Genomic DNA, 15,342 nt, shown 5'->3' on the forward strand with positions numbered 1-15,342 from the left:
TCTTCTGCTGTACTCCGCGCTGAGTAGGCCTCAACTGGAGTATTGTGTCCATTTCTGGGTGCCACACTTCAAGAAAGATCTGGACAAATTGAAGAAAGTCCAGAGGAGAGCAAAAAAAATGATTAAAGGTCTAGAAACCATGACCTATGAGGGGAAGATTGAAAAAATTGGGTTTATTTAGTCTGGAGAAGAGAGGACTGAGAGGGGACATGATAACAATTTTCAAGTACATAAAACATTGTTAAAAGGAGGGGGAAGAAAAAATGTTCTCTTTAACCTCTGAGGATAGGACAAGAAGCAACGGGTTTAAATTGCAGCAAGGGAGGTTTAGGTTGGACATGTGGAAAAACTTCCTAGCTGTCAGCGTGCTTAAGCACTGGAATAAATTGCCTAGGGAGGTTATGCAATCTCAATCATTGGAGACTGTTGAGAGCAGGTTAGATAAACACCTGTTCAGGATGGTTTAGACCAGTGTTTCCCAAACTTGGGATGCCACTTGTGTAGGGAAAGCCCCTGTTGGGCTGGGCTGGTTTGTTTACCTGCTGCATCCACAGGTCCGGCCTATCACGGCTCCCACTGGCTGTGGTTTGCTGCCCCAGACCAATGGGAGCTGCTGGAAGTAGCACGGGCCAAGGGACATACTGGCCATCACTTCCAGCAGCTCCCATTGGCCTGGAGCAGCAAACCGTGGCCAGTGGGAGCTGTGATCAGCCAGACCTGCAGCTATGGCAGGTAAACAAACCAGCCCGTCCCACCAGGGGCTTTCCATACACAAGCAGCATCCCAAGTCTGGGAAACACTGGTTTAGACAATACTTAGTCTTGCCAGGAGTGCAGTGGACTGGACTAGATGACCTCTCGAGGTCCCTTCCAGTCCTACGATTCTATGATTCTATCCCTAAGATAAATATAGAACCAATTATTGCCCAAATGGCTAACCTTCAGTTTGTGGGGTAAAACTAATGTATGGAAAATGAATGTCCTGGAGGGTCTATTCCATAAACTTATTTTAAGATATTCAATAATGTTTTCAGAACACTTCTTTGGGGTGTTAGCATATAGGCTTGTTTGTCAGCCTGAGATTGAATGTTGGGTTTGACTTTGATACTCTTATATCTTATACTAATATCTGTGAAGAACAAAGGACAAAGATGCTGTGTGTTACATTTCCCACAACCAGATGGGGCTTTTAGTACAATGGGAAGAGATAAGGGATGAAGCTAAAAGTGCTACAGGGTATGGTGGGAGTGTAATATATGAACGCACACTTAAAGACTGCCTCAACTCTGTATCTCAAAGCAAGGTCAGGCAACCAGTCGGGAGGGGAAAGGGGGGTTTGTGGGGGGAGGTAAAACACTAAAGAGAAATGCCTGCCGCTGACCAGAACACAACCTCATTTTTTACCCCTCCCATTGGGTACAAAAGGGGTGAGATGAAGACCCCGACTCACGACCTTCCAGAATGGAACATGACCATAAGTTATAAGGGTGTGCATTGCAGGTATATTTGGGCCTGCTAAGAGAAAGGAGTGGGAATGGGGAATGGGAGTGGGAATGGGAATGGGAATGGGAGAATGGGGGACTGGGAATAGGGGAATGAGGAACAGGGACACAGGCACTGTCAGAGCTGGGAAGGGGGAGACAGGGTAAATGCTCTGCGGTGTTAGAGCTGGAAAAGAGCACTGGGAAGAGGGAGCTCCATCGCTGTGCGGAGCTAGAGGATTCTATTGGCGTATAAAACTGTAGTTTGGGGAGGGGAATAGGAAAACGTTATCAGAGTATAGAGATAAGCCTGACTGGTTTGAAGGGCTTTGGAATATGCTTGTTTGGAACTAAAGCGCAATAAACATTGCATTGCCTGCACTTCAGACTTCCGGTCTTCTGCTTTCTGTCTGCATGACAAGAACCAGTGAAGGGGCTGAAGGGAAAGCTCTCTGACATGGGGCACAGGTAAGAAACCTACACAGGCTGTGAACAAATTACAATTCCCCCTATCTCTGGGAGGATTTCATTTTACCAATTTGTTATTTATTATTTAGATTACAATAGAGCCCACGGACTCCAACAATATGGACTGCAGCCTCATTTTCTCTATCTAAGGTACTTCTATGAGCCTGCATTACTCTAGTATCTGTGTACTTCATGATCTTTAAAGAATTCATCCTTGACATCCCTGTGATGTAGGGAAGTGCTATTATCCCCATTTTACAGATGGGAAACTGAGGGATAGCGAGACTAAGTGATTTCTGTAAGGCAACAGAGGAAGGCTATGGCAGAGTAGAGAATTTACCCAAGGTCTCCCTATCTCACTTTAGTCCTAACCACTGGATCATCCTTCATCTCTAGGTCCTGTACAGACACACAGAATGTCATAGTCCCTGTCCCAAAGACAGTTTACAAACTAAAAAGACAAAGACTAACTACAGGTAAAGGAAAGATATGCAATACTTCCTTATCATCTGTATTGCATCCAAATGTGGCTGTGGTGCTGGTTGCAAAGAAAATATACAACACATGGCTGCCAACTAACAACACAACATGACCCAGCTTAATGCAGCCAGGAAGGAGAACAATGGGGAGAAAGCCTCGCTGCACCCTTATGTTAACACTTTCCGCCCCACTCTGCCTCTGCAACAGGGTCTGAGTAACCAAAACCCACTCCTAAACCCATCAGGTCAAGGAGGCAATTAAGTGGGTGGAGCCTTGGCTCCTTCTCTCCCTTATCCACCCCCATTAAAAAAAAAACATGCTGACTAGTGGAGATGAGCCAGTGTGAAGTGGGGAAATAAGCTGTATTCTATAAATGGCTACAATAAATTCATGCCCCTGTAAGCAAGATGGGAGCAGAGGAGAAATTGAGCTTCAGTCAAAATTCCTTCACAGGGCTTCTCCTGGGATTGGGTGGCAGTGCAGCTACACACTGCCCTTAGACAAAACTGGATTTATGACTCAATCTAACCATATGTTATTAAAATGTATATTTCAGAAAGAGAAAAGAACTTCTCTTGTAAAAACCAAAGTTAAAACAGATGTTATCACAATGAAAATAGTGTCCATTTAAAAGCATAAAAATATTTCAAGAGATTACTCATTTATACTGTACCTAAGACTCCAGAGGAAAAAATGTATGGTAAAAAGTTACATTGTATTATTTGAGCAATAGTGTGAGATTATGTAATTAAAGACTACATTGAAATGCAGTTGCACAAGTCATTCCTTGACTTCTGAGTGCATAACTGTACAACTTTAATGGTCCTTTACTATTTTTTCTTGATGGGGCATAGATAAACTTTGCAAAAAGAATGCTTACTGTAGTCCATAAAAGCAAAGCTGTGAAGGATAATTAAAATGTGTCAACCTGAACTATAGGATTAAACTGTTATAGTTCACTTATCCAAGATTTTCTATTTCCCATATAAACAGGTAGAACATTGCAAATCATAAAGTTTCTTGACATTCAAAATATGTTTTAAAATAAGTTATAGCTAAAGAAGGTTTATTGAATTATTTCTAAAAACAATTTACCACAAAATATGACAAGAACAGAACACCATATTTTATGCGTCACTGATAAAGTCTGAATCCTCATGGCCATGGAATCAGTAGACTTTTCTGGTAGCTTCATCTCCATGGTAACAACAGTATAAAATAGCACTGGGAAATTATAGGTAAGGACTAAGGAGAACAACAACAGGATAAAAAGAATGACCTCTAGCATGACATTTTCAGAAATATACACATACATAATAACCTTATATTTTTAGAATAACCATTAGAGTAGAAATTATTGTGATTTTGCCAGTTTAGAAGTACACCTGACAGCAATTCAAATAAAAGATTCTTTCATATGCTGATGTTACCCTGCCTTCCAGTGTTACAGAATCGTTAGTATAAAACAGAATAAATGCTACAGTAGTATTGCATGTAAACAATGTTTCAAAATATGTAGACTTTTAGGATTTCAATCCATCACCAATTACATTTTATTTAATTCCAAATATTCTACAATATAATTGGAGAAGCTTGTTTAACCATCTCATTTTTACCTACTGTTAGTGATAAAAATATTGTTTGAGTAAAAGTGATGTTATTTGTTTAAAACATAATCACACAGCAAACAAATGGAGCTTTCATTCACCAGCTGTTTCACAGCCTATAATAAATTCCACTTACAAAATAGATCTTTCCTGCTGTAAACTACATTTTAATGGGACACATATCTTCATACAATTCTATACATGTAAATATGATACAGACTGCAAGTGTTACATCACCCGATGCCCTATTTAAAACCATCTTCCCCACCCCAGTTAGTTTTTTTTAACTGAACTGGATTAGCTGGATTTACCTAGTTGAATGTAGGTTAAATTCAGGACAAAGAGTGATTTATAATCACATGAACTAAATGTAATTACATATCCCATGCAGTCTCCAGAAAGTTACTGTAACTAAAGTAACTGTTTTAATAAAAAAAATAATTAATCTAGAAATATGAAATTAATCTGGGATTGTATCCACTTCATGCAGATCAATAAGGATAGAATTCAGAGTCTTCTATTCCAAAAAGAGTTCTTCAGTACAGAATAATTGCCAGTAGTATTAGCAGGGATTATAATTTCTTTAAATCATCCATTAGGAGGTAAAATTGTACATGAATATTAGTCTATACACGAAGGAATAGGGGTTTGGGGCTGGGTTTTTTTCAAAAATTCCAGCACTCCTGTTTGTAAGAACAACGGGGGGAGGGATAGCTCAGTGGTTTGAGCATTGGCCTGCTAAACTCAGGGTTTGTGAGCTCAATCCTTGAGAGGGCCACTTAGGGATCTGGGGCAAAATCAGTACTTGATCCTGCTCGTGAAGGCAGGGGCCTGGACTTGATGACCATCCAAGGTCCCTTCCAGTTCTAGGAGACAGGTCTATCTCAAGTTATAATACTTTGCAATCTGAATGAAATGGGTTGCGCAATTTGCAATTACAATTCAAATGTGGGCACAACTCAGAGTATTTGCATCTGTACCTACTTTATTGAAGAGACAGTTAAATCTGTACTTGGATTTGTGCTCACAACTGATGCATGAAAATAAGGAAGCTGAACTCTTTAAAAGTTGTAGTTCTAGACAGTAATTACAGTCAGAGCATTTGCAGTTGTAAGGTCCATTTAAACTGCTGAACAAACATCTCAAATATGATTTTGACACACACCAACTAGCAATGGTTAGCTATAACCAACTAACGCCAAAGGCATAACATAAAATACCTTATGGTTACTGGAGTAAAGAGAAGCATTGTGGTAACGTTGTCCAAAAATGCAGAAAGAATTGCAGCAATAAGACACAGAATGATAATCATGGCCCACACTCTGCCTCTAGACAGTTGGTAAGCCTAATAAAACCAAACAAATAGCAATGGCATAAAGGCATGGAACATATCAGCTTCATTTTCAGAAATGACCAGTGAACAACTTAATAAAAGTTGGTGCAACAATGACTGGGGAAATTTTGTTATACTAGTCACTTCTTCAGGGCCTGCCATCCAAGGATCTCAGTATGATTTTCAAACATTAATTAATTTAGCTGCAAACTACTCTAGGGAAGTAGGAAAATATTTCAGTTTACAGCTAAGGAAATAGGTACAGAAAGAGTCAGTGATTTGCTAAAGGTAACACAAGGAATCTGTGGCAGAACCAAGAAGAGAATTCAGGTTTCCTGTTTTCTCTTGCTTTAACTTCAAATCCTGCATTCCTCCTTTTATAGTCATATGGAAATCTACTGCCTTGAATACAATCTGAGTAAACAAGCTTTGCAGAGGAAACTATGAATGGGATGACTGAATTTATTCTCCCAACCCATGGGCTGTGCAGCCTAAGCCACCCCACACTACCATCTATTCAGATAGAATAATAGCTGAGTCTTTGGTTCAACCCCTACACAAAGGTCTGTGGCCGTTAAATCATATATAAACATAAACCCAGTGGTCTGACCCACACCTCCTCTCTACTCTCCTCTGGACTGGACACAGACGAGTATGCATGGAGCCCAGCTCTGTTGCACACAGTGGATAGGAAGTCAATGGGACTTAGAGTGACCTGATATCTAGTGTGAAAAATTGGGACTAGGGAACGGTGGTAACAGGTGCCTATATAAGACAAAGACCCAAATATAGTGATTGTCCCTATAAAATCAGGACATCTGGTCACCCTAATCGGACTACTCACATGCTTAAAATTATTCATGTGGTTAAGTACACTACTGAACCTGGGTCTGTGGCCTTAACTTATAAAACTTGAAATGCTTCCTTAACCCTTAGCTCCTTAAAGAATTATAAATTGACCACTATACTTTGTAGTATGACAAATGTAAATTGTCCTTACATAAATGTTTTTAAATGTATGGTTTAGTCTAATAGGTTTGACTAAACAGCAGTTGTATGAGTTCAATAAATATGTAAGAGTGCTGCAGTAATATACAGTATATAAAGAATATAAATGTAAGATATCACAATAACCTACCTTTACTGCACAGTAATCAAAAAATCCAGTTTCTGAAAATATGGCCACTAAAAGCATCTACAGAAAAAGAAAGAAATAAGGATGGAATTATTCACATAAAAAATGGGAATGGTTTGGTTTGTTGCTATAACAAGGAGTCCTGCAACTGTGCCACAATTTTGGTCCTGTTTTTGGAGAGGACATCAGATGTAAATCAGGATGCCAGGTATCAGAAGTCAGATTTCTATTACTAGTATTTATGGTAAAATTTACAACTGCGCAGTCGGGCCGTGGTCTTATTTCAGGATGCAAGGGGTGCATAGACTTTGTGCAGGCCTCTCTACAGGTGTGAGCTTCATATCTAATTACTTTGTAGGCACCACACATTACAAATCTCTCTGACCTTCTCACTAAGCAAAAGTGGCCATTAGTTTACAATTGTTTTCTTCGGCAGTGCTCTGTAGAGTCCAGAAGACATCAACTCCCTAAGATTATTTAAATTTTTCCATATTTCAGGGAGATTGCCTGGATGCAGGTGGTCATTAAAATTCATAAATGGCAATGAATGTAGATGGCAGTGGATTTTGTCTATTTATGATACCCTAGCATATTTCAGTCACAAAAGGACAACATAGATTAATAGGAGTAGAGGTGGGCAAATAATTGATATTATTATAGTCTAGCCAGGTATATGCTTTTGTCCAATTGCTCATTCAGGCTCACAACAGAATACTAATTAGGACAAAGGAAATCACTTTCTCTAGATGAGTATGTTTGAGGAAGGCTTAATGTAAATAAAATTAACAAGCGGAATGAGAGTGATAACACTTTCCAAAGCTAGTCTCTTTCTTCAACAGAAGTTGGTCCAATTAAAGGTATTACCCATCTTGTCTTAGTGATAACACTTGGCATGTATGCAGGCTTTCATTTATAGATCTCAAAGATCCTTTCAACGGGAGGTGTGTTATCACTAGAGATCAGCACACAAAAAAATTGATTAATAGTTTATTTGACCCAAAACTATTTTGTGACTTTCTCACAAATTCACAAATGTTTTTCAGGGGCAGAAGTGGTGGCTCCTGCTGCTCTCCTAACTTTTAGCCCAATGGTTATGGCTCTGAGATCAAGGTTCAAATCCTCCAAGCTATAGGGTCATTCTCACTCTCTTCCCCTGGTCCAATGACTATTCATTCTCATTAATAATACAGAGAATAGTCACTGGGCCAGGAAAAGTGAGTGAGAATGATTCTATAGACTGGTGGTTAAAACACTTACCTATAATGATGGAGACTCAAGTTTAAGTCCTATGTATATTTAATTATTTATACAAAGTAGAACAGCAGAAATAAGAGATTGAGAGAGCCCCACATCTGAATATTCCAAAGCCCAGTGGCTAGGGTGTTTTCCTGCAATGTGGAACACCCAATTTTCAAAACCCTATTCACATCAGGCAGAGAGATGTCTCTCCAGCATTCAAGGTGAGTGCCCTAAACTCTGGGCTAAAGTATTTTAGGAGAACTCCTCCTCTAGCTCTTGTCCTTTAAAATGCTCATTTTGGGGACAAATTCACCAATATTTTTGTGCAATTTTCCTATTCATTTTGGATCAAACCTTTTTTTTTTTTTCAATTTTTCAGAGCTGTCAGCAAGCCAAAAAATGCCATGAAAAACAGCCCTGACCTTCTGACCTGAAGAAGAATTCTGTGCAAGCTCAAAAGTTTCTCTCTGACACCAACAGAAGTTGGTCCAATAAAAGAAACAGTATTCCACCTTGACTCAGCAAACCAAAAAATCCATCTTTTATACAGTTTTAGTTATCATCCCTGTTTTATGAAGGGAAGAAACCGAGACCAACATTTTCCAAAGTGCCTCATTTTCTCCAAGTTTTTGAGTGCCTCCAGTTTTCAAACACTCTAAACAGGGGCAGCTCCAGGCCCCAGCATGCCAAGCGCGTGCGTGGAGTGGCAAGCCGCTGGGGGCGCTCTGCTGGCGCCACGAGGGCGGCAGGCAGGCTGCCTTCCGCGGTTTGCCTGTGGAGGGTCCACTGGTCCTGCAGCTTTGGTGGACCTCCCACAGGCGTGCCTGTGGAGGGTCTGCCGGTCCCGCAGCTTTGGAGGACCTCCCGCAGGCACACCTGTGGGAGGTCCACTGAAGCTGCGGGACCAGCGGACCCTCCACAGGCAAACCACCAGAGGCAGCCTGCCTGCCCTGCTTGGGGTAACAAAATCCCTAGAGCCGTCCCTGACTCTAAAGAAGCCAAATTTTCAATATAGCATCTCTCAGTTAAAAGGATGTTAACAAAGAAAAAGAAAAAGCTAGACACTGACTACAATTATTCCAGCATCTTTAGAGCAAAAATTACATTTTATTTACCATTCCAAACAACAGCGCCAGGGTTTCATAATCAATCCACTCCACCACTTTGACCATGCTTGGTCTCTGCAAATCAAACAATACAATTATCTGTTAATCCTGTGGATGACCTAACAAGTGATTAGCTATGGAACTGCAAATTCCGCTTAATTGGTGAACTATTTAAATAAGCTGTGATAGAAATTAATTAGTGTTTCTGCAATGTACCCAAAGGGGGCTCTTTTCTATTATCTCTGAAAAATGCTGACAGCCTGAACAGCTCATTATCTAGCACAAACATTTGGTTTTTAGTTTGTTTGTTTCTCTTGTACACAAATAAATGAAAACTGGTTTATAGACTGCACTTCACTTTACTTTCTGCTAGCAGAATAGGACAATTCACCTTCACGTGTGCACAAATTGAAGGGAATTCAGAGAAGAGTAGTCACAAGAATATGTGCAAAGATTGAAAGAACAAGTACATATAGTTTTGCTAATTGTCAATTAAGGAGCATGGGGGAAGATACAAATATTTGAAAGGAGTAAACACCACTGAGGGAGTGTTATCTATGGTGGCCCCAAGGCAGTATAACCAGTAGATATGTTTGTTTAGGCCCCATGGGAAGCCTAATATAGCTGAACATGACAAAAATGTGAGGGATAAAGATATCAGTTTTCGGACACAGCCAAGGAGCTCTGGTATACCTAATGACATTAATTTTTTTTCCCAGGTGAGGGTATTGTGATCTCTTCTTGCTATTTTGAAAAAAAACAGCTTTATGATTGTAAGGGATTTATTACAAATTAATAAAAGCAAACTTGAAATTAAGTAAACATCTAACTAAAACTATTACATCTTTTACTAGACTATTTAAGGATTGAACAGCACAATTGTCAAATCAAAATTTCAATTGAAATTGAACTAATAAATCAACAAATTGACAATAATGGAATGGAATCAACAACTGACCAGATCATAGGATGAAAACAGTTAAGATTTAAATCATGGACTTAATATAACACATGATCTATTTTTGTACAAACTTAAGGTGTCATAGTCTGCTTTTAAGCTCTTGAACCAGTTACCAGACTTCCTTAAAGTTGCCACTTACTGAATAACTTCTACCTTGTCTTTCTACAGTTAACTCTTTCCTTACCTAATCTCCCTCTCTCTGATACAAAGTGAACAACCCATAATTTCCCTTTTGGGAGCAGATACTCTTTTATAACCTAATGGGACATGAAGCAATTAAGTTAGGATTTACTGTAGATTTAGAATAAGCACATGCTATTTCTTTGACATACACACTCTCTTGTTCATACTTTTGAAATGTTTGGAGAAAAATCAATACAGGCACAAAGGATTCTTGCCAGGCAGATTAAAAAGGGGAACAAAACTGAAAAAGGTTACTTAGGCCATGTCTACACTACAGACCTTAGAGAGGCACTGCTGTACCATTGCAGCTGCACCACTGTAAGGTTTCCCGTGTAGCCGTTCTATGCCAATGAGCAGTTGTAGCTATGTTGGTGGAAGACTGTCTCTAGCTGACATAGCGTTCATTATCCACACTGGCGCTTTTGTTGATGACACTTATGTTAGTCGGGGGTGTTTTTTCCACACCCCTGTCCAACAAAAGTTTTACTGACAAAACTGCTAGTGTAGACAGAGTCTTAGAGAAAAAATGATTCTTTAGCTTGCTGATCTTTGGAGCATCAGCATCAAGACTGCAGAACAGGGACCAGGTGGTGTCATCTCTAGTCTCAGTATCTTTCATTGGTTGGTGGGCTTCCTTGGCAGTTGGCTGGTCAGATGTTGTCATGGTTGTGACGTTGCAGTCTATATGATTTTATAAAAATTTGATAACAAATGAATATAACGTAACTGGAATATGCTTCATGCAAAAGGTCTCTTGTAAGGTATTATTACAAAGCTTATCTACTGAGTGTGATCATCCTATTTGTATAAATGTACCACTCTTGTATCTGAAACTAGAAATATGAAATATAACTCTGAGGGGCTATTGTAATTATGCAAAGTTGGGCCATTAATGGTGGTTTGGAATCTTGATGACTCCCATTAACCAGGACAATTGTCTGCAGATGGGTGTGTTTTATCTGTAAGTCTTCCTGTATACATGTGCGCTGGCAAGTGGGCAATGAAGTCTTGCAGTGACATGTGATCATGTCACTTGAACTGGAATCCATCTTTAACCTGGTCTCTTTGCATTGAGAAGGAGGGGGTGGAAACCCAGGGAGGGACAAAGGATTCCCAACTTATGCAAAAGATATATAAAGGGGTGGAACAGAACAAAGACGATGAAGAGAACCATCATGAAGAATCCCCTACCTACCACCTGAGCTGGAACAAGAGCTGTACCAGGGGAAAGAATTGCGCCCAGGCCTGGAAGGTGTCCAGTCTGAGAAGAAACTTACTGAAGTATCTCTGAGGGTGAGATTATCTGCATTCAGTTTGATTAGACATAGATTTGCACATTTTATTTTATTTTGCTTGGTGACTTACTTTGTTCTGTCTGTTACTACTTGGAACCACTTAAATCCTACTTTCTGTGTTTAATAAAATCACCTTTTACTTATTAATTAACTCAGAGCAAACAACTCTGCATCTCTCTATCAATGTTATAGAGGGAGAACAATTTATGTAAAAATTGGGGAACTATGGGATTTGCATGCCTGATGGAGTAAAAGATTATCCATTAGCAAAAGTGCTAGCTCCAGCACTATTAATATAGACCTTACATAAGCTAGAAAAATTAAGAGTTTGCAGAACCTAAGAAAATTGAAGGTTAGACTAGGCCTCATCTCAGCCCATTTACATCACACAGTAAATTAGATTAAACTAGAGTAAATCTGAATTAAGATGAAAATGGTTGTATTCAAGTTCCTTCAAAATCAGAATATCGTACCACTAAGTTGGCCTTGCTCTCTTTTTTCCCACCTGGAGCCAAGACTGCATCTCTCTTTCATGGCTCCAAGAACTCAGGAATTCACAGAGTACACAAATACTGTTCTTGAAGAATTTTAAGTCCCATAGAGACTGCTGCACCATGGGACCATTTTCACAGGAATAAGTATGTGTGGATTTATGACACAATGCACAGAAATAAACTGAATACTTGAAAGGTTGCAACTTACCTCACCAACCACAGCTAATGCAGCTAAAGCTGCCAAGGAGCCCAACATTGCTGCTAGGGTTCTGTGAACAATCTGTAACAAAAGGCAAGACATTACTGAAGACTATTTTAAATCTGTTTAGGCCTCCTCTACACCTAAAAAATAGGTGGACCTAGCTATGTCATGCTGGAATGGGTTACTTAAGGAGGTGGTGGAATCTCCATCTTTAGAGGTTTTTAAGGCCTTGCTTGACAAAGCCCTGGCTGGGATGATTTAGATGGGGTTGGTCCTGCTTTGAGCAGGAGGTTAGACAACCTCCTGAGGTCTCTTCCAACCCTATTCTTCTATGATTCTATGCTTCTATGATTCACGGGTGCAAAAAATTCACAGCTCTGACAGACAGGGTTAAGCCAACATAAGCTCTAGTATAGACATAACTGGGTCAACGGAATAATTATTTCATCAACCCTAGCCTCTCAAGGGGATGGGTTTATTATAGCAACAGAAAATCCCTTCTGTCATTGTAGCAAGAGTCTACACTACAGCAGAACAGCTGTGGCGCCACCGCTGTGCCGCTGTCACACTTGTAGTGTAGACATAGCCTTATTCTGAAAGCAAATAAAACACCCTTGACTTCTTTCTGCTTTTGCAACTTATTACCCCATCCCCCTCCCATTCTCTACTATAACTGACAGGAGGAGGAAAATTCCATTTCACTGCAATGTTTGACATTTTTTTTTTGCAGTGGAACAAAAACATAGCTGACTGTGGATGGGTGGCATTGTCCCGGGATGTGTGAGATCCAGGTTAAAGTCCCTGTTCTGCCTGTTTCAGAGCAGAGTTTTTCACACCAAATCAGAAACTCAAACTTAGATTTCCTACCTCTGAGGCTAGGACCCCAACCACCCAGCTATAAACAGACATGCAGATTCATTCTCATGCAAAATCTTTCCTAGCAGAAGTTTCACAAATATATCTGCATCTCTACAAACCATTCCAGCTTCAGCAAAACAGCATATTTCAATGAAAACATTCCAACCAACTCTATTCTACACTCCTTAGCTCCTTGAATGAGCCATATATAACAGCTGGCCTGATATCTTCCCCTCTAACCAGGGCTGGCCTTACCATGAGGTGAACTGAGGCGGCCGCCTCAGGTGCCAGACTGTGGTGGGACGCCACTAGGACCCAGAGCGTAGAAAATTGTGTCTGCTGCTGGTGCATATGTATTCTCTCTGCTCTAGATGCACAGAGATTGTAGAGTGCTGTGCTGGAGGAAGGAGGGTATGAGACATAACAGGCAGGTAGGAATCAGTTGGTCCCTTAAGAGGCTGATATCTTCCCTCACTCAGGGCCTGCTACCAGCCTGCTTATTTGTCCCCTTCAATTGAGTGTTGAGAGCCACTATAGCTGGCACAGAACAGCAGCCATGAGTGAAAGAAGAAAACGCCCCACTAGGGCAGTATTCAGAAAAAGAAAGAAAGCAAAAGAAGCTTTTCTATCTAAGCAGGAAGGAGCTCTCCTGAGATACACAGACAAATGTTCACAGTGAGCCTTCCGGCCCCAGTGAGGATGAAAGTGGTGAGGAGATGCCTGATCTTCCAGTTAGTCAGAGTGCAGGTGACCTGGCAGCTACTGCAGCATCCATATCTCCATTTGAAATAGATGTAACCATGCACATTCCTGAAGAAAAGTGTAGACCAGAGAAGAGTGTGGTGAAGGCACAAGAAACTGCTGCTGCTGAGATTAGTTCCTTAAATCTAGATGATCCAGGACTGTGGACCCACTTGAGCAGTAGCCTGAGGGACTTCCTTGTACTGCCCACAGCAAGTGAAAAAACATGTTCGCCAAAGACAATGAATTTAGAAGTTTCCATCCAACACATTACTATAGTGACAAAGTGGAGAGGCCATAGCTTATGTACTCAAAAACCCAGAATGCTGCATACTGTTTTTGTTGCAAACTCTTCCAGTCCAATGTTCCAGCCACACTGGGTTCTACAGGAACAAAGGACTGGAAAAATCTGGCTAGAAATCTGGCATGCCATGAGAAGGCAACAAATCACCAGAGAGCATTCCATAGGTGGAAAAAGCTTGAGATGAGACTAAGGTTAAAGGCTACCATAGAAGATTAGCATTAAGAGAAGATTGTATCAGAGTCTCTTTACTAGCAAAATGTTCTGAAAAGGCTCATTGCCATTGTAAGAATGCTTGCTACCCAAAACCTAGCACTGCGTGGCAGTTCAGATCAGCTGTATGTGCCAAACAATGGAAACTTCCTTAAAATTGTGGAGCTGATGGCTGAGTTTGATGCTGTACTCCAGGAGCATCTAAGAAGAGTCACCATCCAAGAAATGTACACATACCACTACCTCAGAAAAACAATTCAAAATGAGATCATACAGTTACTGACAACAAAAGTCAAACAGAAGATTGTGGCAGATCTGAAGTCAGCAAGATATTACTCTGTTATTCTGGACTGCACACCTGACATCAGCCATATGGAACAAATGATTTTAATGGTGCGTTTTGTAACAACAACAGAACCTAGTGAAAATGTCCCTGCAATGGTATCTGTCAGAGAGCATTTTCTAGAATTTATTGACATTGCTGATACTACAGGAGCTGGTATGACAAATGTGCTTCTTAAAAATTTGGAAGACACGAGAATTGTGATAGCTGACATGAGAGGTCAGGGCTATGATAACGGTGCCAACATGAGAGGAAAGAACAGAGGAGTGCAGACATGGATCTGAGAGTTAAATCCTAGAGCTTTTTTTGTCCCATGCAGTTCTCATTCATTGAACTTGGTGGTCAGTGATGCAGCATTAGCTTCTAGTGAGGCTGCTGAATTTTTTAATGCAATTCAAAGCATCTTTGTATTTTTCTCTGCATCAACTCATCGATGGCAAATTTTGAAGCAACATCTGGGAACATCCTCTCTGACACTGAAACTACTGAGTGCCACATGATGGGAAAGTCGAGTGGAGGCAATAAACACCAAATTGGGAAGACAGATGATGCCATAGTTGCCATTATGGAGGATAATGCTGACAGGAACTGTTTGTGGAAGAACAGTGGCAGAGGGAAATGGAATCACCAGAAACATACATAACTTCAAATTTCTGTGTGGCTTAGTGTTGTGGCATGACATTCTGTTTGAAATAAATGTTGTAAGCAAGAGAAGAGCATGAGCTGGCCCAGACTGTGGACCTCCAGGAAGCAGTTCAAATCTTTGCAACCAAGAAAGCACAGAAAGCACCATTTTTATTATTCAAACAGACAAAAATGCCAGTGTTTACTATGCAGACAAGAAGATACATTTGCTGTTCAGGCATTTGAAAGTTAAGTGTTACTTAAAATTTTTGAACAAGG

General features: G+C 40.4%; 1 protein-coding gene across 1 annotated transcript in view; it reads right to left on the reverse strand.

The window, feature by feature from the left end:
* OCA2 (OCA2 melanosomal transmembrane protein) overlaps positions 1–15,342 on the reverse strand; it is a 316,130-nt gene that overhangs the window by 197,645 nt on the left and 103,143 nt on the right. Inside the window, 4 exon segments of the mRNA XM_030571121.1 lie at positions 5,256–5,380; positions 6,507–6,563; positions 8,858–8,923; positions 11,990–12,061. Coding sequence (XP_030426981.1) covers positions 5,256–5,380; positions 6,507–6,563; positions 8,858–8,923; positions 11,990–12,061 — 320 coding nt within the window.

This window comes from Gopherus evgoodei, chromosome 1, assembly GCF_007399415.2.
Source record: "Gopherus evgoodei ecotype Sinaloan lineage chromosome 1, rGopEvg1_v1.p, whole genome shotgun sequence".
NCBI classification, from domain to species: domain Eukaryota; kingdom Metazoa; phylum Chordata; order Testudines; family Testudinidae; genus Gopherus; species Gopherus evgoodei.